Genomic DNA, 27,095 nt, shown 5'->3' on the forward strand with positions numbered 1-27,095 from the left:
ACATAATGTCACTACACTGGACTGGATTAATACAATTTGAGTAATATAAGTTCTGGGTAAGTTTGACGACAGGAAGAACGTCTATTAAGCCAAAAGTTTGCTATTTACATTTACCTTAGAATGAATTAGAAATGACGAAGGATAAGTAAGCAGTCATTGTGTCCAGACCACCTGCTAACGAGATCGATATATCAGCTTTAGGTGGAACTTCTATCGAGTCATTTGGTTATGTCTGTTTAAGTCCCAAAAAGGTCAATATTGGATTTTGCCAGATGCTTCAATGTAATTATAGTACTTATAGCATATGTATACAGACTAACATTTAATTCGTTGTTTAATTATCACTCAATTAAACTGTTGTCGAAACAACAGGGCAAATATTCCACAAATTATCAATCATTGGAGGCCGAGTTATTGATTTCAACCCACCGCTTCATTAATAACTAGGTATATTAATTACATAAGCGCCGCCATTGTTTGTACAACATTTCCTAAACGCTAGTCATCCTAATCATATCTACATGAACAATACCTGTTTATGTTGAGGTCAAAGATAATTGACTGTTGTTTACAGTAACAATCCTTATTCTTTCCCACTCTTAGTTCAGTTAAGCGTGTGCCATGTATTTTGGGAATTACAGTTTAATTCCTCACGACATTTTGCTCGCTATAAGCTTGCGAGCGTAACATCTATACTTCTTTTGAAATTTTCTCGAATATCAAAGGACCTTTAAGGTCATAATCGGCTTATAGGATTCGGATCGACAAGAATGTAACGAAGTATAAAATAAGATGGTTAGAATAGGTCACTTTTTCTCTAAAGAATCTCGATATTAGCATATGTGGCCTTTGGTATTTCCGAGTTGCTATGGGTTTTTTTCTACGATTTTGTGTTCTTTTATACACGTTAATAAAAAAACGAAAACATCACAAACAATTACCGTCACCATACTCCAGGACCAACATCTTCTTGTTTATATTGTAATATCAAACAACTTACAAAACAGCATAATATCCTATTTATGATGATTAATTGATTCTCACGGACCCGATCACTGTATTCCCCTACGGAAATTTGATATTTGAATGGTATGGCTTAAAGGAATGAACTTAACAGCGATTCTTTATGAATATATATTAGATCACAGAGCCATGATTGCAGGTTATGAGATACATTGCTTCCTCCATTCTATAAACGATGTCAAATCTTAAAGTTTTCGAGAGCATGAAAATAACGACAGAGACGTCAATTTGACCATTGTTCTTCACGTCATTGTTTTACTTGTGTTATACAGTTCAAGAACTAATAAAGATACATATTTTGATGTGTTCTTAAAGTAGATAATATTTATACCTTTTTCAGATCTAAACAGTTAATAAAAGATGCAATTCTAGACAACGACTTTTTGAAAAACCTGGATTCCACCCAGGTACGCGAGATTGTAGATACCATGTACGAGAAACAAGTGAAACAGGGCCACTACATCATTCGAGAAGGCGAGAGCGGACAGCACCTATATGTATCGGCAGGTATGAAACTTATTACTGTGAAGTATTTTCATAGGAAAGGATACATTATCTTTTTGCCCTATGTAGAGATCTGTGAAAATTATTTGATTTCAGCCACCAGCATCACTATAATCCCCGAAAAACTCGAAGACGAGCTGTTTTCTAGAGTTGAGGTATGCTTCTCTGATAAAGGCTAACTAGCTTCCTACCAATTCAGGCTTGGGATAAAATGTCTTTATTTAGTCTATGTCTCAATTAGTAGAGCCGCCAAACAGAAATCAAGAAATCCCTAATTCGATCGCTAGCGAATGCATTAACATTAGGATTTCTGCTACATTGTTTGTGGCTACATTTCACGAATTCAAAAAAGATTTTGTAACTATTCAAAACATAAAAAACGTATACAATCAAAATAAAAACCAAAAAAATGAAAACGAATGATATTCCATGATAATTACGAAAGTTCAAAAATGATTTCTTATCTGTCGTCTTACGATTTATATTCGAAACCGTGCCCGTAAATATTCTAACATGTTTGAACGATATTATGATTGAGTATTAAAGATGACTAAAGAAAAATGAATTAAAGTACATTATTCTTCCGTTAACGTATTCCATTTTGAATGATAAGCTACAAAAATGACTGAGAAGTCGTGTTTATGATGGACATATTCACCATCAACTTTTTTATATGTAACTTTTGAATTTTGAAAAAAAAATCATTTTTATTTCTTTAAATGGTGGTCCTGCTTTATGACTATTCCAGCGAAAACCTGCCGATTAAAATCGCCGAAGAGAAGTGTAAATACTTCTTATTCAACGAGATCATCTCAAAAGAGAGATGCGTGCTAGCTATAAGACAGGTCAAATGCCCCCTCGTTTTCTCCTACCTCGTGTGGGGTGACGAGGTAATAACGAGAGTTGTTTGAATGGAAACCTTTGTTACACATCTCAGCACTTACTCTCACATAGACTTGGTGAATTATGCATGACAGATTATAGATTATCCTGTCGGCATTAATCGCTAGTCCTATGTCCACTCGGGCGATTTTATGTAGTATTTATTCCTTTGAGGTATTTATTATCAGCCAAAACGCATACATTTTAATTAAATCCACAACAGTAGTTGTCATCTGGGAATCTAAATAAAATGGTAAACCATTGTGACAGCTTGCAAACAAAACTATAACAATGAAGTTGAAACTACACTTCTAGACAACAAGCGGGTACTTAACCTTGATTAACAACTCTGACGTCATATTTGGTTTTAATTGCAAACGGTATCACTTAACAACATCGGTAAATATTAATTCTCCCGAAAAGCAGGGATTTCACCATTGTGGACATTTCAGTGATTGTTAATGCTCCCCTGACGAGGTGTGGTCGTTAGGGATTAATTTTATATCATCATGTCACCTCTACAATGTCCTCTACAACATGATAAACTAGGCCAATGTTAATATTATTTATGGTAAAAACAGGTTGCTACACTTGTTGGGCTCCTCTTTGACACCAAGACAGATGACCACCAACAAAGGTCCGATAGGATAGTAATGTCCATTCTGATGTCGCACCCTTACAGCTGAGGACCAAATTACTCCCTGAGCGATCTCATTATCCTTACTGATTTCCCCCGATGCCTCACTGCGATGTACTGTCTACGACTTACAATACAATTTAATATATCGATGACGATCTGCTAACTGGACCAGAGGAGACACAACTGTGTAATATATAGCCTGTAATTTCCACAATTCATGAACCTCGAGGACTTATCAACCTTCGAACAATTTTGCTCTTGGCCTATATGTTCGGAAAATAAGTTCCTCATATGGGAAATCTTTGTAGGGGCCTCAGCAGAGGTTGATAATTGTTTTAGTTTGTGTTGCTCAATAAACTAAGTCGATCGATCAAATTCCATGTTAATCATCAGGCAGTGTCTATCCGAATGAGACTCTACATTTCAGTAATATTATGAAGCAAAGAAAAATATCAATATGATATCATGTAAAACTAAACGATATCAACTTTCCACTCAAAATATTGTTATAAACCTTTGATATTTTTTTTTATTAATTTCGAGAAAATATACGCATGTGCTAATATTCGAAACCTAACTGATACAATGTTAGGTTTACACTTGTGCGTCCCCAGATGGATATACGATCACATTTATCTCATCTGACCAAATTTAAAATTCAAACGTAATATAGTTTATTCCAATGGGACTTATGACAAGTATATGAATTCAGTTCATTTAAACGAAATCGTCAAAAACTGTGATATTCCCCTTTCTTTTCGAGTAAATCTGGTAGATTGGCTGATTGGTATAAAGTGGTAACGTTGGTATATAAACATGTGGAAAAACATACTTTTCAGTGGTAATTATGGCTAAGTTACATTTGAACGGCCCACGTTCGCATTGCCAAATATAGTATTGTGACATTTGACAGAGGTTAATATGATAAATGTAACATTTGAACAGCCTACGTCTGCAGTGGGAAATAAAAACTAATGCATGTTGTATTATATATGTTTGTGGTATCTTACAGATGGAGAGTTGGAGGTGTTGAAAGGATCAAAAGTACTCGGCAAAATGGTGGCAGGTCGCGCTTTTGGGGAGTTGGCCATCCTTTACAATTGTACAAGAACCGCATCCGTCCGAGGTATGTATGATTATTATTGCTTTTGTAGAACAATAGCACGTGAACAATATAAGAATTTAACATAAATTTCTTTTGTTGACTATTTTACCAAATAAAGGTTATATATCACCTGATACATATACTAGATGCTATCGCGCTTGTGGGTTGCCCGTCAGAGGGAGGAGAGGAGAGGGCTGTGTAGGCTTTTCTTGTTGTCCAATACCCCATTTTTATACCAGCTTTACAATAAGATATTATTAAATTAAACGACAGAATGTCGGTGAACACTGTACCAATCTATCTCGGAAGTATACACCAATCTTTCCTCAGGACGTGAACATGCTGCTGTCGTTTACACTACTTGTAATGACGGCAATCATGTCCTCATAGAAATCCTCTCTGTATAAACGTGTTGAGTAATAATCGGCATGACACGACATTCACGTCCCTCGTCATGTCACAATAATCCATTTATAATCTACCAGTAATGTAATATACATATCTATGCGACACAAGCTGTTACGACGCGCTAATCTTGTAGTAATACTATCCGATAGACATCACTTAAACACAGGTTTAGGTGTAACCCTAACCGTAATGTTTACTATAGTATGCCTCTGGTCAATTTTAATAATAACATATACATGTTATGATTATAGAGGGTATACCTTGGGAACGAGCTGTAATATCAACTAGGAAATGCAATAGTTTTGTTTTACGACAATGCCACATCATTTTCCTCACGGAAACAATACACTCTATTAAATCTGATACGTAAATGATAACATGATAACATTTTAAGGAATGTCGACATGTTGTAGGCCGAAGAATGCCAGATGTATTCATTGCTAACGTACATGTTCCTTTGTTAGCTTCATTTTCCTCGCCTTTCTATTGCGACCTTGATTACAATTTATGATTTTTTTTTTAAATGTTTAGTATACTTCATATGGAAAATTTTAATGTGGGGGTTTTCCCGGGCTATTTTTAGCACAACTGATATTCTTTGGCAACACGCTTCTATCAGTCAGTGATGGTCTCAAATGAAATTAATCAATTAAATTGCTAACTTTTCAAGATTCAAATTCTAACTTAAGTTTTTTTGACGACAGCGAAATGAATTTGAATTTGTTTGTTTTGTTTTTGCTGGTTAGTCGCTCTGTGAACAGGCAGGGCTCATTTTGAGGCGGTGTCTCCTTGTATAATGTGTTGCATTAGAAAGGTGAAAAGGAAAAAAAATACCACAAGAAATATATTAAATGCAGGCTGGGAAAGAATCAGACAGCATAAGGCACAGATGTGGAGAGGTGAAAGCAAAAACCAAAAAAGTGTCAGGAGGAGAAATTCTACAAAATCTGATATCGAAATGGTGAAACGGTCTTCTTAAACACTCAGTGCTTTTTATTCTATCAACGCATAATATTTTATATAAGTGAACCAGTAAAATTTGTTCTGGTTCCTACTTTGAGAAGACACGTGGATAACTTTCTATCCTGTTTTTCTGTAGCCCTGTCTGACGTTAAGGTATGGGTACTGGATCGAAGAGTGTTCCAGGCCATTATGATGAAGACTGGTATACAACGACAAGAAGAAAATATCCGCTTCCTCAGGAGGTACGTTATCCTAAATTTGTTTTCAACAAATACCTTGAGAGAGTTGTGTCAAAAAGGATTGAGAAACTGTGTAGATCTTAAGTCATGATATGACCTAGATTCGCCAAGACTGTTTTTTTTTCACAATGATTCAGAAGGTGCTACTCTTTCGGAACATATGGTCCTATCCTTATATTTTGGAAGGATAATATTTTCAGAAATGTTCATAAAAGATTCAATTCGAATTAACTTCTTATTTACTATTTAGTACTAGAAGTATCTAGATTTTTTGTGAAGGTTTAGCCTATAAACTGATTTAGCCCTAAATTATTTCAAGTTAATGGGGTATATGCGACACCTTCCTAAATAGTCACACTGAATCGTGCACACATTAGTACAGTCTTGTTCCAAATATGCGACAAGATGAACTACTTTTATCAGCGAGTCAGTTGAATGTTTGACAAATTAGGATTGTACTTTGATATATAATATGAATATCATTTACCTCGTAACATCATTGGCCTGTCAGGATTAGAACAATCGAAAATGTATGGCATGGATACCTGGATCAGGATCAGCAGATGTTGCTTACAAGTGTCGATCGATATCATGCGCCTTTCCTGGAGATAGCAACGCTTAAAACTACATTATTTTTATCTTGTTTGGTTAACGAAGAATGTAATGTTGTGTTAACATGTTTGTAGGTTTTGTTTGTTTGTTTTTGTTTAACGTCCTATTAACTGTTTGTAGGTAGTTAAATGGTATATAACGGTAGACATTGTGTTAACATGTTTGTAGGTAATTTAGTGGTATATAACGGTAGACATTGTGTTAACATATTTGTAGGTAATTTAGTGTTATATTACGGTAGACATTGTGTTAACATGTTTGTAGGTAATTTAGTGTTATATTACGGTAGACATTGTGTTAACATGTTTGTAGGTAATTTAGTGTTATATAACGGTAGACATTGTGTTAACATGTTTGTAGGTAATTTAGTGGTATATTACGGTAGACATTGTGTTAACATGTTTGTAGGTAATTTAGTGGTATATAACGGTAGACATTGTGTTAACATGTGTGTAGGTAATTTAGTGGTATATTACTGTAGACATTATGTTAACATGTGTGTAGGTAATAAAGTGGTATATTACGGTAGACATTGTGTTAACATGTGTGTAGGTAATAAAGTGGTATATTACGGTAGACATTGTGTTAACATGTTCGTAGGTAATTTAGTGGTATATTACGGTAGATATTGTGTTAACATGTTTGTAGGTAATTTAGTGGTATATTACGGTAGACATTGTGTTATGTTCGTAGGTAATTTAGTGGTATATTACGGTAGACATTGTGTTAACATGTTCGTAGGTAATTTAGTGGTAAATTACGGTAGACATTGTGTAACATGTTTGTAGGTAATTTAGTGGTATATTACTGTAGACATTGTGTTAACATGTGTGTAGGTAACAAAGTGGTATATTACGGTAGACATTGTGTTAACATGTGTGTAGGTAATAAAGTGGTATATTACGGTAGACATTGTGTTAACATGTTTGTAGGTAATTTTGTGGTATATTACGGTAGACATTGTGTTAACATGTTCGTAGGTAATTTAGTGGTATATTACGGTAGACATTGTGTTAACATGTTTGTAGGTAATTTAGTGGAATATAACGGTAGACATTGTGTTAACATGTTTGTAGGTAATTTAGTGTTATATAACGGTAGACATTGTGTTAACATGTTTGTAGGTAATTTAGTGGTATATTACGGTAGATATTGTGTTAACATGTTTGTAGGTAATTTAGTGGTATATTACGGTAGACATTGTGTTAACATGTTTGTAGGTAATTTAGTGGTATGTAAAGGTATACATTGTGTTAACATATGTGTAGGTAATTTAGTGGTATATTACGGTAACATTGTGTTAACAGGTATTTATTTAGTTAAGATAGATATATGCCAAAATCTGAATATTAACTACATCAAGCTAAATAACCCAATGATATCATACAAAATAATCTACAGTTACATCACACAAAATAATCTAGTTATATCATACAAAATAATCTAGTTATATCATACAAAATAATCTACAGTTACTTCTACAAAATAATCTACTGTCATGCTTAATAATCTACAGTTAGTTCATGAAAAAATATCTACAGTTACATCACACAAAATAATCTACAGTTACATCGTACAAAATATTCTACAGTTACATCGTACAAAATTATATACAGTTACATCATACAAAAGTATATACAGTTACATCATACAAAATATTCTTCTATTACATATAACAGTCGGCCATTCAAGATACTCACATGGTACTTCATACAAAATGATTTAGTTAATCATACAAGATAATTGACAGCTACATCATACAATCTACAGCTACATCATACAGTCTACAGTTACATCATACAATCTACAGTTACATCATACAATCTACAGTTACATCATACAATCTACAGCTACATAATACAATCTACAGCTACATTATACAATCTACAGTTACATCATACAGTCTACAGCTACATCATACAATCTACAGTTACATCATACAGTCTACAGCTACATCATACAATCTACAGTTACATCATACAGTCTACAGCTACATCATACAATCTACAGTTACATCATACAGTCTACAGCTACATCATACAATCTACAGTTACATCATACAATCTACAGCTACATCATACAATCTACAGCTACATCATACAGTCTACAGCTACATCATACAATCTACAGCTACATCATACAATCTACAGTTACATGTATAAGGGAACCATACAAAACAATCTATAGTTACATCGAACAGCACGGCACGTAAGTGGCTTTAGGAGACAAAATGATGACGCCATATTCCGTCATTGTAAATGGTCAAACAGCGGACATCCACCGGTTTGTAATACGCCACATCAAAATTGAACTCTCTGAACAATATAATCTTTTGTACATAATCACCAAAGGTTTATCGTATGCACGCGCTGCTAATCGATATAGAAACCTTGTAATGTCAGCTTATAGATTGGACACTAAAGTGTGTGTGTGTGTGTTTTCGTATTTTTTATTTTTTGATATTATATACTACTGTCGACAGTGATTATCCCGACATCCAAACGTGCTTATACATGTAAAGTGCCCTTCTAACCAACAGGGATTACTTTGACGCCAGATCTCTCAATATATCTCCTAAGATGTTTTTGTCATAAAGAACCAATAATTAGATCCAAATTCAATATAATCTTGCCCAATATCATCAGATGTCTTGGAATTGAGATTTACATATGCACCATGGAGTATTCTGTGTTTTTTTTTTATAATTCGGTTAGGTCTGTATTTCATGTAATAAAAAACGGGAAACGATATCGATCTTTTTAAAATCTAATAATGTATGTTTATGGAATACCAAATTTGGTGACCAAGAGGATAAGAACATGCAATGAGGAAATGAGAACACTTGTTTACAGGGATTACAATGTCATGGGGAATATTGAAATATAGACTGAATCCAAGTTTTGTGAATTAGCGATGAATTACGACATAGTTAAATGTTGGTTGAGATAAAACATATGTATACGCTAGAATCACTAGTGTTTCAAATTAGTGTTGAATGAATGTTAAGGAATATCAAAATAAATCCATAGGTACTACAGAGTATGTTTAGATTATTACCATCTGAAACAAACAAAACAATTATTAATTTTGTAAATAAACATAAACATCGAGATTACAGTTGTGTGATTAACATTAGTATTGTAATTGCCGAACAGCGAATGCCGGAAAAAAACATCATTTAATTAAAAAAGCAATCGATGATACAGAGAAATATTCAATGGATTCAATAGGTTATGTAAACAACTATCCTAGCGGTAAAAGACATAAATGCTTCATTTTGCAAATGAAGCAGCAGTTTCAGATGCTAATGCTACTGTGAGAAGTGTGGCTAGACGATGTAAATGTCCAACCTCACATTATCACAGTCTCTTTTAACCTTAAAGATGCTACGCTCTCAATTTAATTTGATAAATTCTTATATAGGTTTATATGACTCTCCTGTCATAAACTCTGGTGTTTGGAAGTTTAATGGTTTGCTGGAAGCTGTACTGATTCGATTATCAGTCGATCTATAGCTTATTTTCGACATCATAAGGCTAGTCTACGAATGCCATGTGTTGATCAAAAACAGTCTTTAGTGCTTAAAATGGCGGTTTGGTCCATTTAAGCATACATGTTTGAAGCTGATCAACAGAATGTACAAATACCGTGTTTAAAAGAACACACAATTTACTAAAAACAAGCACGTTTGATACCGCTTTGGAGGTTTGTCCTTTATCTTTATAATTGATCATATCAATCATAATATTGATTCTTTGTTTTGTTTTATTTCTAGCGTTCCACTTTTGAAAAAACTGCCAACAGAAAAATTATCTAAAATAGCAGATGTTTTAGAAGTGGTAAGTACGTTGTTATATTAAGAAAATTTGTTTAGGCTTATTTTCTTCTGGGTTGCCATGTTCTGTTACAGCCCAACTATGATGATTGCACACAAGTACAAATACATATATACATCATTAAACAGGGTGCCAATCTATGTCACCACCTGATATTTATTTGTTGCGAGACCGCCATTTTGTTTTGTCGTGTTAATCACTTTAAGCAGTAATTGATATTGCACAGACCTCACGGAACCAACACAAACATAATGAGGTTATGTAATATCTGTTGTCCTTCACACAATGCTTGATTAATTTTTTTATCTGGTATGGCTTTGCGGTATGCTCGAGTAAATCAATCAAATTAGGCGTTGTGTGAAAGAAATAACATAGCCTCATCATGTTTGTTTGAACTTCTCGAAATCTGTTTATCACCAATGACTGTTGATGGTGATTAATATAGAAAAAAACCTAGGCGAGAGGGTACAAAATGCCAACCAAGCAAAAGTATTAATGAAACAGAAAAACCTGATGATGATGACGTAGATTGACACCCCAGTTTAACGTAAAAGACACAATCAATACAACGTTAGTAAAACCATGGTATAAACAGACAATATACGTACATAAAGGCAATAGAGGTAACAATAAATGAGATTCCAAAACAAACGGGAAGGTAGCGCTAATAAAAAAAACAAAACTTGATCACTTATTCGAAAGTGGCGTTATGCTTGGTTGTTTCTCAAACGACTATCCTAAAGACGCAATGCGCTCTAATATGGTTGACTAATATGGTGTACCCTGAAGTATCCGGAGCCATACTCGCGTATCCTCTTCTTTGATAACTGACGAGAGGTTTAATTGATCTTATGTCCCCATTATATCAGATCAGATCTCTGATATTATCTTAAATGACTTTAGAACTCGTTGGTATAATTTGGTGACCATGTGGGATTTCATGTTAACATCAAAGGATTGTATAAAAGACACAAGATAATATTCTCATATTTCAAATCAAGCGAGAGGAGTTACAGTCGAGCCAAAAGTAATTATACAGCATTATACAGCTGCCTCATCCTTCCATGACTCGGAAAGGGTCTAAGGTATTGATATCATAGAGTTTAAAAAGGTAAAAATGATGTCAAAATTTTTGGAGGTATAACGACCGCTATAACCCAATAAATGATTTTCAATATTGGATTTCAAAAGAACTTCAAAGTCTACCATCCCGTTGGAATAACTTACATAGTATTTGTGTAAGGATATTGTTTATGTTACAATTTATTTGTAACTATTCTTCAACGAGGAAAAAATCGATTTGTCTACATTTTAGAAATATCTACAATATTTCCTTATAATTACGTAATCATATAGTTTGTTTCATTTTCCTGAATCCCCCTGCGTGCTATGTGTTCTGTTCGTGGAAATGTGATGGAAAATATCACTACAAAAGGCATCAAACGTCGCCTCCAATCAGTCAATAGTTAGTGTATGGAATGCCGAATAAACCACCACGTGACTATGACACGCTATTTATACACATTACTTCGGTTTGATTTAAGACCAATGATGATTAAATATATACCAAAGTGTACAATATAGTATGCTAGATATATGCGGGGAGTTATTGATCAAACTCGTATCAACGATAAGTGAAAATGTCTTTTAGTCATGGAACCAAAGGTCTCGCACGATGCTACAGTACATAACATATCACTTGTTACCAGATGGAGGCTGTATGTCGGATATGGTCGTATGCAATAGTGTGTATTTTCTATGTAGATCTTTTCCTGACAAACATATATGATAAATAGAATGAAGCCTGGACATTTACTGAAACTTCTAGGAGCTTGCATAAATGGAAAACCTCCATCTAAGCGGAAGATTAGGGTATGCTGTTTACGCCTTATAGCGCCGTCTGTACGTACAAACTCGTGATTGTTTCGTGCATGCATTGAAGTATTTGGGTTTTATATTTCAGGACTTTTTTCATGAACATCAATACATCATCCGAGAGGGCGGGACAGGTGACACATTTTTCATCATCAACAATGGGGAGGTAAGCATGTAAGACAGGATGACATTGGAAATTAATGCCATTATTACGACACAGTATAACATAGAAATTAAGTATATCATATCTTAATGTTAATATTTTATTGTGATGCTGTTGACTTGATGTATCATTTCGGTTTGTGTAATACATTAACATATCATACAATACATAAACATATTATACAATACACAAACATTTATATGATCAATAAAAATATGATGAAATACATATGCTACATAAAAAAATCACATCAAGAATCAAATTTACACGCAACGACATGAAACACGAGGTGTTCAATTCAACACATCATATAATTCAGGAATACACGCGCATGCGTGATAGACTTGATTGAGGAAGATATGTTATGACGTGGATCTTGTCTCTATGAAGAATTTGATCGCATATTCTACTATTATTGTAACACGCTGCTTGTTTAATTGTGTTGTTATGTTTGGTTTGAATATTCTTGTAATCTCAAAAAATACATGATGAACTGTAAGCTAAGTTGTGAACCCAACAAATTACAAGATGAGCCGTAAATTAAGTTATAGCCAACAAATAAGATGATAAACTGTAAAGGGGTTCTTATATCATCTTATGTGTGTTATACACAGACAGGTAGGCCTGGAAATAACGTCCAAATGCCGATATATCTTTCACGATACTAACTAGCTCTAGTAAATGATTATGTATGTGAAATTAAGTGCAACATGTATTTGGATTAAAAAATGACATGGAAAAGCGCAATATCGGCTAAAATTGCATTTTGTAATCCTGCCAGTAAACAAAGACACAACTGACTGCGAAATAAGGAAAATAGCTTAACTTATGTCGTATATTAAAGAAAGCAGAATAGTATATTTAATGAAAGATACTCAGGTGAAAAGGTAGCGTAATTATTATAAGATAATTGAGTAGAGAGCTATCAGGGCCAATACCAGCTTTGACAGTAAAACTCACCGATCGGCTTTTTAAAAGGAGAAGTAAATGGACAACACACTCACTGACGGCTTTTCTTTAAAGAAAAGTAAACAGACAACACGCTCACTGTCAACGTTTTAAAAAGTACAGTAAACAAGATAACAAACTCACTAAGAGTTGCGGGTAGTCGGGTGGCACAGTGGTAGCACACTTTTACCCTAAGCGGCCGGGGTTCGATTCCCCGATCGGACGTGAAAAGGTATGGGGTCACCTGCCCTACCGCGTTGGTTTTCCCCGGGTACTCCGGTTTCTTCCCACAGTAAGACCCCACGCGCGATTCGATCCGGGCATACAACAAGCGTGATTAATATGAGTTGATATAACTTGTTTCGCAGTTGTTGTAATATAAATAAAGGCTACATTTTACTGCTGGCTTTTAAAAAGAATGATGTACATCAAATACCAGCTTGACAAGAATAACTAGAAAAAATTAGAAATAAGACTTTGAAGGAATCCTGTTTCATGTTATTGTTCATTTTAGCAGATATATGACTTCATGTATTGCACACGCTAATTACATTTCAAGTAAGGTAGTTATCTGGCTTCTGTTTAGGTCAAAGTAACTCAAAAGATTGCAGGATTCGAAGACCCACAGCTCATAAGGACCCTTAAACGAGGTGATTACTTCGGCGAGAAAGCTTTACTCAGGTGAGTCGCTCATTCTAATAACACGTATAAAGATTTCAAAAAAGCAACTGTAACTGTAACTAAGTTCTGTAACATATTCACAGCCTGGTCACATGACGTCGCTCCTCCAATCAGAGCTAAGAATTACCACTCGTCATGTAATAATACTTGTTATATAGCATAAAATCTGATTTATTTTGATCTTTGTATAATCGATCTGTTAGCGTAAGGGTTGAGGTTTCATACCTCTAGAAAGTTCATGACATGTTATGGTCTGAATGAAAATGCACAATCGAATCAATATTGACTTGCGATTGGTGAGATGATGTTAGTGTCAATCACAATAAAACCAATATCAAGATGGTACTTTATAATAGAATCAATGATACTATTCTGAATTATAGCGAAGACCGCCGAACCGCAAATGTGATAGCTCAGGCGCCTGGGGTGGAATGTCTGACAGTTGACAGAGAGTGAGTATACACTGATTATCACGTATTACTATCTCCATGGTAACACGATATACAGAAGTCCGAAAACGACACGGACATGAAACTATACCTACATACAAAGGCCCAGTGAATTATTGATCTGCAGTTTATCATACAATGACATGTATACTATATATATATACCACATAGATCTCCCGTAGACAATTACATACATAGGCCCCAGAAGACAATCCAAGAATGTATTTCGATGAATTGCTGACCTATGTAAATTCAACGAGAACAATCCAAGATTGATATTCGGTATATAAGCAGATCTAGTAAAGAAAAGGTTTCATTTAAATTATTTTCCATAAGGTTTTGTTCTTTGGACCAATTTGTTAATCAAAATCATGCTACAAGGTGCATACTGACACACAGTATAGACAGAAAATGGATTTCTGTTAATCTACACTATATAACTGTTTAGTGATTTCAGTTAATTGAAAAGCTTGTTTATGGAGATAGCATGACCTTTGATGTTTTTACTTTCAGTATTTGATTAAACAGTTATTTGATTAGTAGAGCGGCAACTATCATTCCTCCTGAAGTCCATCTATACATTTCATTCACTGATATATCTTTATATATCCGCCATCAATTTCTATAGTTTTAATCATATTAGTGCTGAATCTAGTCTACTTTAATAGCATTACTTGCTAAGTATTGTGGGAATATATGTATTTTAGTTACACATATTTTATGTTTAAGGAATTGTAAATTTCGGTTGAGTGAAGACGACATGTTTTATATAACATCATATAATATACGATGTGTAGACGGGTTTCAGTTCTACTGCCTGATCAGTGACGATATTCAGGTAGATTTAGACAAAAGGTCACTTATCATACTTAAGGTGGAAACTGTATGACTTTACACACAGATACTTAAAAAATTCCTTTACGTAACACATTTAAGATACATAAGTTAGTTCTATGTATAGCTTAATGTTTTACATGATGATTCACTATTCTAAATTATGTTTGAACGATGATGATAGAACGTATATTATTGTACACAAAATGATTTTGTTTAATTATTTGTTTTCAAACATGATAAACGATAATATATTTGTATTATAACGTCTGTTTTAGTTCCTTTAGTAAACTCATCGGAGACCTGAAAGAACTTCAGGAGAAAGATTACGGTGATGAAGCACGAGGTGCACAGAGGTAAGAACGATAACGTTTTCTACACCTTTCCAGAAGATTGATATATATTGTTATCCATCAACTTCGTAACTTGTGTAATGTACAACTGTTGTCTGTGTCTAGAATTGATAGATATCCTCATAAACCTGTGATATAGTAATGCAAACATGACGAAGAATATAGTGCAAACTAATGGGAAAATGCCGAGAACATACGAGTATTAATACTCGTATAATAGGATGGCGTTATCAGTTAGCATGTAACTCCCAATAAATCATTCAATTATAAAAATTAAGTTGGTGTGATGAGCTCGTATGTAAATACCCTGTACTTCTTTTTACTATCACAATAAGCTGGCGTTATCATTGTACTTTGTATGTATGTACATCAACTGCTCATCAATACCAGCGACATCATTATATCTACCGTATATTTACCAGGCTCTCTGAAAATAAGAATGACTCCCAAGAACAGAGGTGTGTGATTTTGTCTTTTGTCTTGGAATGCGTTTGCAGTAAGCCAATTGAATCTGAATATAGATTTGTATAAATATCCACTCCGTACTAACAGTATTCAGTTCTGGTCTGGGCCCCATATGTGCACAAGGGTTTTTTCTGTCTTACACCTGTTTCCTTGGCCCCAGAAGCGTGCTGGCAATGACAGCCTGAAAGAGATACGAACGTGCATGGATGCTTGAAATCTGTTTACTGTATCGCCGTAGTGGCACATCAGTGAAATTGAAACCTTTAAATTAGCTGAAATCTGTTTTCTCTATCGATTGGGTCAAACAACTTTCCTCATTACTGGTTAAGAACCTTATTATATAAAATGATTTAAAACTTCGTTGGATTGTTATTGGTTACATAATTGTTGAAAATTCTGTTGATTTGGTGCCAGATGAGTTTGAGGAGAAATTGTAGTAGAAAGTGTAGTTAGTATGCACTGTCCACACAGTTGACGGAGTAGCGTGCTGGTGCAATTTATGTTGCTGCAATATTTTAATAAACTTCACTTTTCTTGTTTTGTCGCTTTCACTTATTTGAAGTTTATTTTTTTTTTAATCAAGGATTATTTATTTCATCAAGAATTTAATTCCAATCCCATTAAGTTCAAATAAGATCTTTTTAAGCATATGGCCTGGGCGTAAACGGACACAATTAAAATGAATTTAATTTCTTTTCTTGGTTGCTTCACATTCCGTTTTAAGCATGTACTTAATATATAGAAGGATATCTTATCTTCCTTTTTCTGGAATTCTGTTATTTTCGGGTGCTCCATTAATCATCTAAATTTTCATGATCTGGGCATGGTTTTCCCTCTGCATGATATTCACATATGAAACTGTACCATTGACTGTGTGACTTCATTACTCTCGTTTAATTAATCTTACCAACATAAACAAAGTTCGCATGCTCTAAAACATGTTAATATTCTAAACATCATTTTAACCTATAAACATGGTTTGCAACATCATTAATCGTGATATGAACCAAAGTGATCAAAATAGCCCTGCTTCTTATAATGTATGTGATCATGTATGATATGTAATTACTTATTGCATTGTCCTCATAAAGCGCACAGAGTTGATATTGAAAGCAAACTGTATACGCAGTGCATGATATACCGTATAGCTGGTTATTTTCGCAGGGATAATATTTGTATTATTTCGCGGGACATTGTGCCGACTGTGATATACTATCAGTATATCAACGATCTCGTATAAAAACAGTTTGTAATTCGATATCGGGAGCAATATTCGCGAAAAATGGATATCCTATTATAGCCAGATTTTAATTTTTTTAATTTTTTTTTTAAATCTTATTCTTTCTTTTTAAAGGAAAATTGAAAAAAATTTGAGCCACGAAAATAACAAGCTATACGGGTATATATCTCTCTTAAATGTTAGCACATAGATTCAATATATGTGCCAAACCTAAATGTACAACAAAAACATATATGAAGATTACTTTATGGGATAAACTATAACCAAATAGATACCACTTTAACACAGGCGAAAGGTCTTTTGTTTGTGCTCGCGTGACAAATCACATGACATGCTTAAATCACATGACATGCTTTTGTAACATTACCACGAAAAGTTGTTTGTTCTCCCACATTTGGTCTTTAAGAAGGCCTGATTAATGCCTCTTATACTCTGTATTTGAAAAGAATATCCAGAATACAAGATTGCAGATTTAAATAATTTTAGTGTGGTAGACCTTAGCAATGACAAGAAAAATAGCACATGTGACGCAAACTATAGTTTAACGTCAATGGAATATTAATCAAATAGCTTCATCGTTTAGATGGGCAACTACGTGGTATAATTGTTAATGTATTTAGCTGTTACATGTGATAAATGTCGTCATAGTTTAAATACCAGTGCTTAATTCATTATATATTTTGAGTAAAATATCAATTTTTTTTTATCTAAGTAACAGTAAATGATGTAAAATGTTTTAAATTAAAATAGTCGGATATACGTTTTACTACCTTTGCGACATCATCAACATCATATGTGTTTGTAGAAACATGACATGGCCATGATGCTAGATGAAAGGGTCACATTATTGATATTTCTTGTTGGAAATAAATCGACAGCTTGTTTTATATATATATGTATATCTGAATTGATAATGTTAGTCGTTTATATTCAGTGTAAATAGATACAGACCCTATAGAATGACATGAACAATATGCAATGTTTCCTCTTTGAGAAATTGCGCACCAAAAATATAACTCGGTTGATGATGATGAAAATATGATTATTTGCTGTTGGTGTTATACATCAAATGATCTAAATACTAGTATGATACATGTCGAATAAAAAATTATAAAATGATGCCCATCAATGTTTATTACGAAAACGTTAATCCACTCTCTTGCCATGGCAGATCTAGCGGTGGCAATGGCAGTGAGGTACCATTGTCTCCTATGCGAGAGAAGGTTGGCCAGGAATACCTGGATATACAACTAGACCATCTGGAGCTGGTAGCCACACTAGGAATGGGAGGCTTTGGTCGAGTCGAACTGGTAACTATTAGTAGAACTTCCGTTGACTGTTAATATTGTATTGTCAAGATAATGCTTTCAAAAAGATATTAAGATATTGTAGATAGGAAGACACCTATGCGAGAGAAGGTTGCTACGTGCTATCTTTACTATGTAAATCATGTATCGGAAATGTTTTAAAATTGCTCAGGGTTAAATTGGTTATTGTCTTGTTTTTCGTCTTTTTTTTAAAACAGTGATGATGTATTTGATAGATACATATATTTTAAAGTATAGAGGATATACAGTTCGGTTTCAATGATTGGTACCTGTAAGACTCTTTGGCTCCTTGATGTATTGAAATGTGAAAACACAGTAAGAGAATATAAGCGTGCTTAAGAAACCATAATTCTAACACAATTTCAATAAAACTATTATTGAAATATACCCCGTGCGGCATACATTCGTCAATCATACAGTTTCACAACATCAAAAGCTGAATTTGGACCCGAAATTACTATTGAGATATAACTAAGTTATTGAGTAAATCGCGATTTGAATTCTTACAATGAACACACAAAAATGCCACCATAATTTGTATCCATGTCTAAGATATTCCCATCTATCATTTTATTTTAATACATTCTTCGTTCCCTCACTTATGCTAACAGGTGCAACTTACGACCGACCGAAGCAGAACGTTCGCGCTCAAGTGCCTTAAGAAAAAGCATATAGTGGACACCCGGCAACAGGAACATATATATTCTGAGAAGAAGATTATGATGGAATCAAACTGTGTGTTCATTGCAAGGTAAGTGCGTTATAAAATGCATCATACGCAATAAATACACTATATTTTGCATGAGGCTCTTGAAAATAATTGTATATTTCGAAAAAGCCGAAAATTATATAGTGGGCCACATGCAATAGCTGGATCGGTTTGAGCGCAAGTCACGTTACTTCAGGTAAAGATCTTAAGTGTGGAGTACCACGCTCCTTACTCGGTGTCGGTTTGTGTTGCTTGGGAAGCTGAGAAACGAGCCGGTCTGTGCTGTCATGGTTGTATCCTTGGGCTATACATTTTACATTAATTGCTCTGGATGGCATGCGACGGGACTGCCGTATATTGTTCAGTGAGGTAGTCACCAACTACTGCAAGGAGAACCTAACAAGCAAATAAACAAAATGACACAATGCTGATACTTTCAACAAACAGATGATATGGAATAATTCTTGAAAACCAATATTGTTGGGGTTGTTTTTTTTTAAAATGAATTTTGCTTTATTAAGTTGGAATACTATCGCTTTTTTACATTACATTCATTAATGATACGGGTTTTTTTGCCACTATACCGTTTTTCACAAATACTTTTATTTGACCTTTAGATTGAGCCATGTACCTGACGCCGTCAATTTCATAAGATAAGCTTGTTTCTTGTAAGGTGGCAGCTTTATCACTTTCTATTTCTTGGTATGTTGATCGCAGACCGGCTGGCAAGACAACAGTGGGGCGGTATATTTCTACTGTACAAAACTATCGGTTCATAAATATAAAACCAAAAACTACAACAGGACATTTCACGTATACGTAGGATAATTTAATAAATATAATGACATATCAAAAAAAAAAATTATTTGAAATATTTGTATATAAATAATCATTTTCATATTTTGACGTCTTTTGATGTTTAAAAGACTGGAGAGTTTTAATATTAACGCTATTTGATGTGCGCTGGCAAGATTTTGCGACCAAGTGTTAATTTAGCATCATTTGAGAGTTATGTGACTTACTTGGTTCGTACGGACTGTTTCATACATCTCGGAAGTAGCTTAAGTACATTGCGTATGGTGATGAATTTATAAAAACTGAGAAACGAGAAAAGAAATCATCGATATGAAAGTGGTTTTCAAAATATTCGCTTTCGTGAGTTTTAAAGTAAAAGAACAACATTTACCTACATGCGTGACCAGTGCAGTTGATTACATTCTTCCTTTTGAAATACATAAAATTACACTGGTCATAAAACCTTCGACTTTATAAGTCAGGACAATGTTACATTACAGACATCTGACACTGATTCACTGAATTACGCTATACTATATAATGTGGTAAACTACGGCATAGGCAATAGCATGTAAACGTAGTACTGTATATTGATTAATAATTAGCAACGGCATTTGAACATAAAATGGAGTAAAATAGGTCAGATTGTTGTATTTCGCCTATAGAGTTAATGAGTGTTTCTTAAACAATAGGAAACGACTAAATGTTTATTTTCAACATTGATGAGTTAATTGACACTTTAAAAACGGGTTACAGGATTGTTTTATTATGTAGCGTTTCCATTGTTATGGGAGGATGCCTACTGAAACAATGTGGGAGCATGTTGTTCTTTGTTATTGTGGAAAGCAATTTAGAAAATAGGAACCTTTATTGAAACATTCAATCCTTGCAAAAGTGTAGAATCAATCGAACGAGCCCATAAAGCTGCAAACAGGAAGCTAAAAACAACGGCAATAGTGTGAGAATTATACTGTATATAAACTAACGTTAACAAGGATTGGGATTTCCCATTTGTTAGTGCCCTAGGGAATACCATCACTACGTCATATTGTGACGGGAGGTTTTACGCCGAGAATCTTTCAATGTCTTCATCACAGCCTATTGTTGTAATACTTGGACGTCTATCATTATGCTCCTTCTAATCCCTTTGGTTCGTTTCCCTGTGACCTTTTGTTGACCTCAGTCCTCGTCCCCAAGCGACCTTACTGCCAGACGTAAGACAAACCACACATTGGTTTTTCTGTTGTACTTTTGTAATCTTTCCGCTATATCAGCATGTGTTGATGATGTCGTTTTACTATGCTTAATGTAAATATGATGAAAATAATATCTACAGCCCATTATCGATATCGATATATGTCTTTTGCAATGAGTTCTAATGTGAGCAGATTTTCCTCTCTGATATTGGATCACTAAATTCTACACGTGTTCTGGCAGTTGTTTTTGGTTATTTTTGGCTAATAGTTGATATCAATAAAGTCCGTCGGATAAAACAAGGAATACCAATCTTTGTGTGATAAGGTGTGTTAATCGAGAAAGTTTGAACAAAATGTATGCCAAATAAAAAGTCTATCTGGGGACTGATGATATTGTTTACATCACAATACGTGGTCATTAATTATCAAAGGAAAACTGATATGGAATGAAATTCAGAGCTTCTATAATCCAAAGAGGTCATCAGTTACTATAAAAAATACACACAAGGTTAGGTGCCTTGGCACCATTTGAATTACCAGTGGTAATTGATTTACACTCATCTGTGGTAATTTGTTTGTGTTGTCATTGTAGTATCGACCCTGATGTGTATTTGTGGTATATTTTGTGGTAGTATCGACACTGTGGTATAGGTGTGGTATTCTCGACCCTGTGGTATATGTGTGGAAGTGTCGACCTGTGGTATATTTTGTGGTTATATCGACCCCGTTGTGTACTTTGTGGTAGTATCGACCCTGTGGTATATTTTGTGGTATTATCGACCCTGTGGTATATTTTGTGGTATTATCGACCCTGTGATATACTTTGTGGTAGTATCGACCCTATGGTATATGTGTGGTATTATCGACCCTGTGGTATATTTTGTGGTATTATCGAGTCTGTGGTATATTTTGTGGTATTATCGACCCTGTGGTATATGTGTGGTATTATCGACCCTTTAGTACATTTTGTGGTAGCATGGACTCTATGGTATATTTGTACATATGTCGACCCTATGGTATATTTGTACATATGTCGACCCTATGGTATATTTGTACATATGTCGACCCTTTGGTATATTTCTGTGGTATAGTGTGTGTTACTAATGACAATGTCAATGATGTGTTACTGTGGTATAATTTGTGTTACTAATGACAATGTATGTGATGTGATACTGTGGTATAGTTTATGTTACTAATGACAATGTCTGTAATGTGATAGTGTGTAGTTTATGTTACTAATGACAATGTCTGTGATGTGATACTGTGGTATAGTTTATGTTACTAATGACAATGTCTGTGATGTGATACTGTGGTATAGTTTATGTTACTAATGACAATGTCTGTGATGTGATACTGTGGTATAGTTTATGTTACTAATGACAATGTCTGTGATGTGATACTGTGGTATAATTTGTGTTACAAATGACAATGTCTGTGATATGATACTGTGGTATAATTTGTGTTACTAATGACAATGTCTGTGATGTGATACTGTGGTATAGTTTATGTTACTAATGACAATGTCTGTGATGTGATACTGTGGTATAGTTTATGTTACTAATGACAATGTCTGTGATGTGATACTGTGGTATAGTTTGTGTTACTAATGACAATGTCTGTGATGTGATACTGTGGTATAGTTTATGTTACTAATGACAATGTCTGTGATGTGATACTGTGGTATAATTTGTGTTACTAATGACAATGTCTGTGATGTGATACTGTGGTATAGTTTATGTTACTAATGACAATGTCTGTGATGTGATACTGTGTAGTTTATGTTACTAATGACAATGTCTGTGATGTGATACTGTGGTATAATTTGTGTTACTAATGACAATGTCTGTGATGTGATACTGTGGTATAATTTGTGTTACTAATGACAATGTCTGTGATGTGATACTGTAGTATAGTGTGTGTTACTTGTGACATTGTCTGTGAAGATGCTGCAGAGTTTCTGTTGATTCCAGTCAATTGTTCTTCGGAGAATAGCTGTACTTGTCTAGTTCAACCACGGAAATCCGTGTAAATATTTAAAGTGTTTAAGATTTTGTATGGTTTATCTCTCCAAAGGGACATACAACATTTGTAGTCAAACCACAATAGATTCATTAACAGGCTTAAGCCGCTTACTCAGGCTTATATTCCAACAATACTACTCTGTGTCCCCACCCACACGTGTGGCCCTTAAAACATGTAGTCAATTACGGACGAATGGAGGCTACATATTGAATCAAACACGCCGTCCTCGAATAGGTTATATACAGAAAAGTAAAAGGTTAAATTGGCGATAATGAGATGTGAATTGATGATGTATAAATATACACCGTGGCTTAATAGCGGCCTTAGCGATATGAAGAACCAGTAATAATACTTGTTTTTGAGTTATTCAGCGCAAAGCACTTTTTTTGCGTGCTAAAACTACGTGTATGTACATTCACGAATGGGTTTTGTGCCTATGCATAAGACCGAAAACTGAATAGATAATGTACATACGGCCACAAATGGTTATTTGCATAAATCGATACCGTTATAATATTAGGTACAACGGCTTGTCCAAGCACTGATGCTCAACTGAAATTTAGCATACAAACGTTTGAGGAAAGTATGCGCACGATCACGTGCGCATACTGAAGACAGAGTGGAAGTTGTATGATCGATGTCGTGATCTGACTTCCTTATGTGATATGACGTCAGGTGTGGTTGATGTTTGTTGCTACCGCAAGTGGTTCCGTTGTCATCACCCTAACGCTTTTGAGATTCTGATTTAACGCAGATTTTAGCTAGATATGTATGGCGGGTGTTGTCAATGACGCAGACGACTCTTTCTCTTACGTAGCACATGGTCTTAGTACTTGTATTTTTCATAAATCTCCATGCCAATCTATATCTTTGTTTATATTTTGCCTTTTAATCGATTTGAGTATGAATTAGGGTTTCGTTATCCTGTCGGTATTCTTTATTTGTACTGTACAAACTTCTTTTTGACACGAACAAAACGATAACACTATGGTGATTTATACAGTAATTATCAAATTATTAATTCCAATATACAAAGTATTGCATACGTGTATTTAATTAATATATTATGCACCGAGTGGAAATGTAACGTCCGTGCAAAAAGTTTGGTAATGTTGTGTGACAACCAGCAGACTGATTAAGCCGGACTACTGAGCAAAACGTTGTTAATGGAATCTTTCCTTTTAATCAAATTAAGTGCCTCACTTGAAGTTGTTTGTTCTTATGTATATATTTGTATATTTCAGGATGTATAAAACGTTTAAAGATAAGAAATATGTGTATATGCTGATGGAGGCGTGTTTAGGAGGGGAGCTCTGGACCATACTACGAGACAGGTATAGCAACACAACATATTTGATATTCCCAATGAGATACAGCACACGTGCGTGTTTACACAGTACACACTAAACTAATTTGTTTTGATAATTGCTACGAGAGAAATGGCTCTGGCATTAACATCTGTTGCTGCTGAAAGCCAATGTTAAATTCAATTCTAATACACGTATCTGTATATATCTATACAGAATACATACGGTTTGTAATGTTTGTATATATATGTTATGCACGTGTAATGGGAGTAATTCTAACAAAGATCAATCTATTTCTCTTACATATATATTAATTATATGTAGAGTTATAACCAGTGTAGATATGATAATTGATAGTTCACGTGCTCTACATAGAGCAAATTGCTTTAAAATCTGACATGAAAGAGCAGTGAAACATAACAAATTAAACATACATCGTAGATATTTGCACAATTTTTTTTCAATTTTCTGTAAACACTATAAATAAATGGGGATCTGTTAACGTTCAACGTGGAATTTTAAAATAAGGCCGACAGTAATTGCAATGTATGTATTCTTTATTGTGATGCCCATAGAGAAAATTGCTCTAAAATCTAACATAAAATAAAAGCGAAGAATAACATATCAAAAAATAGATATTTTCACATGTATTTAATAAATGAAGATCAGTAAACATTTAAGATGAAAGTTTAAAATGAGGCCGTATGACAATTGTGGTATATATGTTCTTAATAATCACCTGTAGCTGATTGGTTTCACAAAAAACAAAAGACATATTCCCAGTTCGCAGTATTTCAGATACACTATAATTAGTAATATTCTTGCAGATTTATTTTCGCTCTATTTACGATCATTAATTTTAATGTAGCGCGAAAATAAATACCCACGAATATTTATATATACACTGAAACGTACATACGTGTTTACGGAATAATGGTTACAAGGCGAAATTTAATACCCACTAACAATGTTCGACTATGACAACCTCGTGAAATTAAACTACTATATAGTAACGCGGCCTGGGGTAAAATTGAACCAGCCGATACGGCTGGTGACAGTTCTGATATCCACTTGATGTACAGACGTATATCATCTCTACATTAAGATCTGCCTAATACCATTACTAGACAGAATGTTATATGCCGACGACCGTGACGAAGTCCGTAATATGATCATATCGCATGGCTACTTGTTCTTTTCATTATTATAAATCTGTCTCCCTGATTACAGAGGCTACTTCGATGACGCTACGGCTCGCTTCTGTGTGGCATGCGTTGTAGAAGCTTTCCATTTCCTACACGACCGTGGTATCATCTATCGAGATCTGAAGCCTGAGAATTTACTGCTGGACTCAAACGGAACCGTCAAATTGGTAATAAGAACGGATTGTTAGTAACTCTGTATGATATTAAGTCCGAGAAAAAATATTCTAAAGAATGAGGTGGTATGCATTTATTTATGAATATGTCATCAAAGATACCCAGGGCAACCGATACTTGATAGGGGTCAAGTAAAGGTCAAAAGACGTAATTAGATGTAAAGAAATGGACAAGGTTACTGCTACCAGTCATACACGTTACAAGGTTGTTGGCACGGATACTGCTCACTATTGATAATAAAAAGTACGTTTGCATATTTGTATTGTAGGTTGACTTCGGATTTGCTAAGAAGATGAGTCCAGGCCGGAAGACCTGGACGTTTTGTGGTACTCCAGAGTACGTCGCTCCGGAAATTATCCTGAACAAAGGCCACGACCGAGCAGCGGATTACTGGTCCCTAGGAATACTTATGTTTGAACTGCTTACTGGGAGGTAAGCAATATTGGAGTGACATATAAAATCATCACGTGACGTGTAATCATGTAGTACGTCCAATATCAAATGAACACATTTAGTTACTTTCAATTCTATTTTAATTGTTTTTCTTGTTTGTCACTATACTTGCTAATGGCGTGTTCACCATTTCCAGTCCGCCATTTGCCGGTACCGACCCCATGAAGACGTACAATATCATCCTAAAGGGCATTGACTCTATAGAAATACCTCGCAAGATTAGCAAGATAGCAAATGTTCTCATCAAAAAGCTATGCAAAGACAATCCTGCTGAACGACTTGGTTACGGCAAGAATGGAATCATGGAAATAAAAAAACACAAGTAAGTTTTATTGACATCATCTAGAACGGATTTCCTTCACTCGACGTCTCTTTCCCCTGCATATTTTTGGGTTTGGTCCGCCCGTCCGTCCGTCCGTCTCTTAAATCTCCATCAAAATTGTCCCTAGCATAATGTCGTTTCTCATAAATTTCTCAATGAATGGTCGGTCGCCAATAAAATGCATCCACATTTACATATCAATGAAAGGAGCTTGGTGCAGAAAGTTTAATTGATTTCCGTGCAGTAGCTTTACTTATAAAACAATATTAGATATGCATGTATGTAATGATAGGTAATAGTTATGTGACAGCTGATCTCGGTTCTGATTAGTTAACTGGTGTTAATTGGTTTCCGTTTTATAGCA

General features: G+C 34.6%; 1 protein-coding gene across 4 annotated transcripts in view; it reads left to right on the forward strand.

The window, feature by feature from the left end:
- Positions 1–27,095, forward strand: part of LOC117334498 (cGMP-dependent protein kinase 1-like) — a 112,535-nt gene that overhangs the window by 78,162 nt on the left and 7,278 nt on the right. For 3 of the 4 annotated variants that reach the window (XM_033894167.1, XM_033894158.1, XM_033894177.1), the window contains exons 3-17: positions 1,364–1,530; positions 4,062–4,175; positions 5,662–5,767; positions 10,152–10,215; positions 12,176–12,253; positions 13,785–13,879; positions 14,263–14,331; positions 15,441–15,518; positions 15,938–15,973; positions 18,392–18,530; positions 19,160–19,299; positions 24,515–24,604; positions 25,808–25,949; positions 26,225–26,388; positions 26,546–26,731. In XM_033894167.1, the coding sequence (XP_033750058.1) occupies positions 1,364–1,530; positions 4,062–4,175; positions 5,662–5,767; positions 10,152–10,215; positions 12,176–12,253; positions 13,785–13,879; positions 14,263–14,331; positions 15,441–15,518; positions 15,938–15,973; positions 18,392–18,530; positions 19,160–19,299; positions 24,515–24,604; positions 25,808–25,949; positions 26,225–26,388; positions 26,546–26,731 (1,668 nt within the window). The remainder of the gene's footprint in view (positions 1–1,363; positions 1,531–4,061; positions 4,176–5,661; positions 5,768–10,151; positions 10,216–12,175; positions 12,254–13,784; positions 13,880–14,262; positions 14,332–15,440; positions 15,519–15,937; positions 15,974–18,391; positions 18,531–19,159; positions 19,300–24,514; positions 24,605–25,807; positions 25,950–26,224; positions 26,389–26,545; positions 26,732–27,095) is intronic. The other variant, XM_033894185.1, reaches the window with a different exon arrangement.

This window comes from Pecten maximus, chromosome 1 (genome assembly GCF_902652985.1).
Source record: "Pecten maximus chromosome 1, xPecMax1.1, whole genome shotgun sequence".
Classification (NCBI taxonomy): domain Eukaryota; kingdom Metazoa; phylum Mollusca; class Bivalvia; order Pectinida; family Pectinidae; genus Pecten; species Pecten maximus.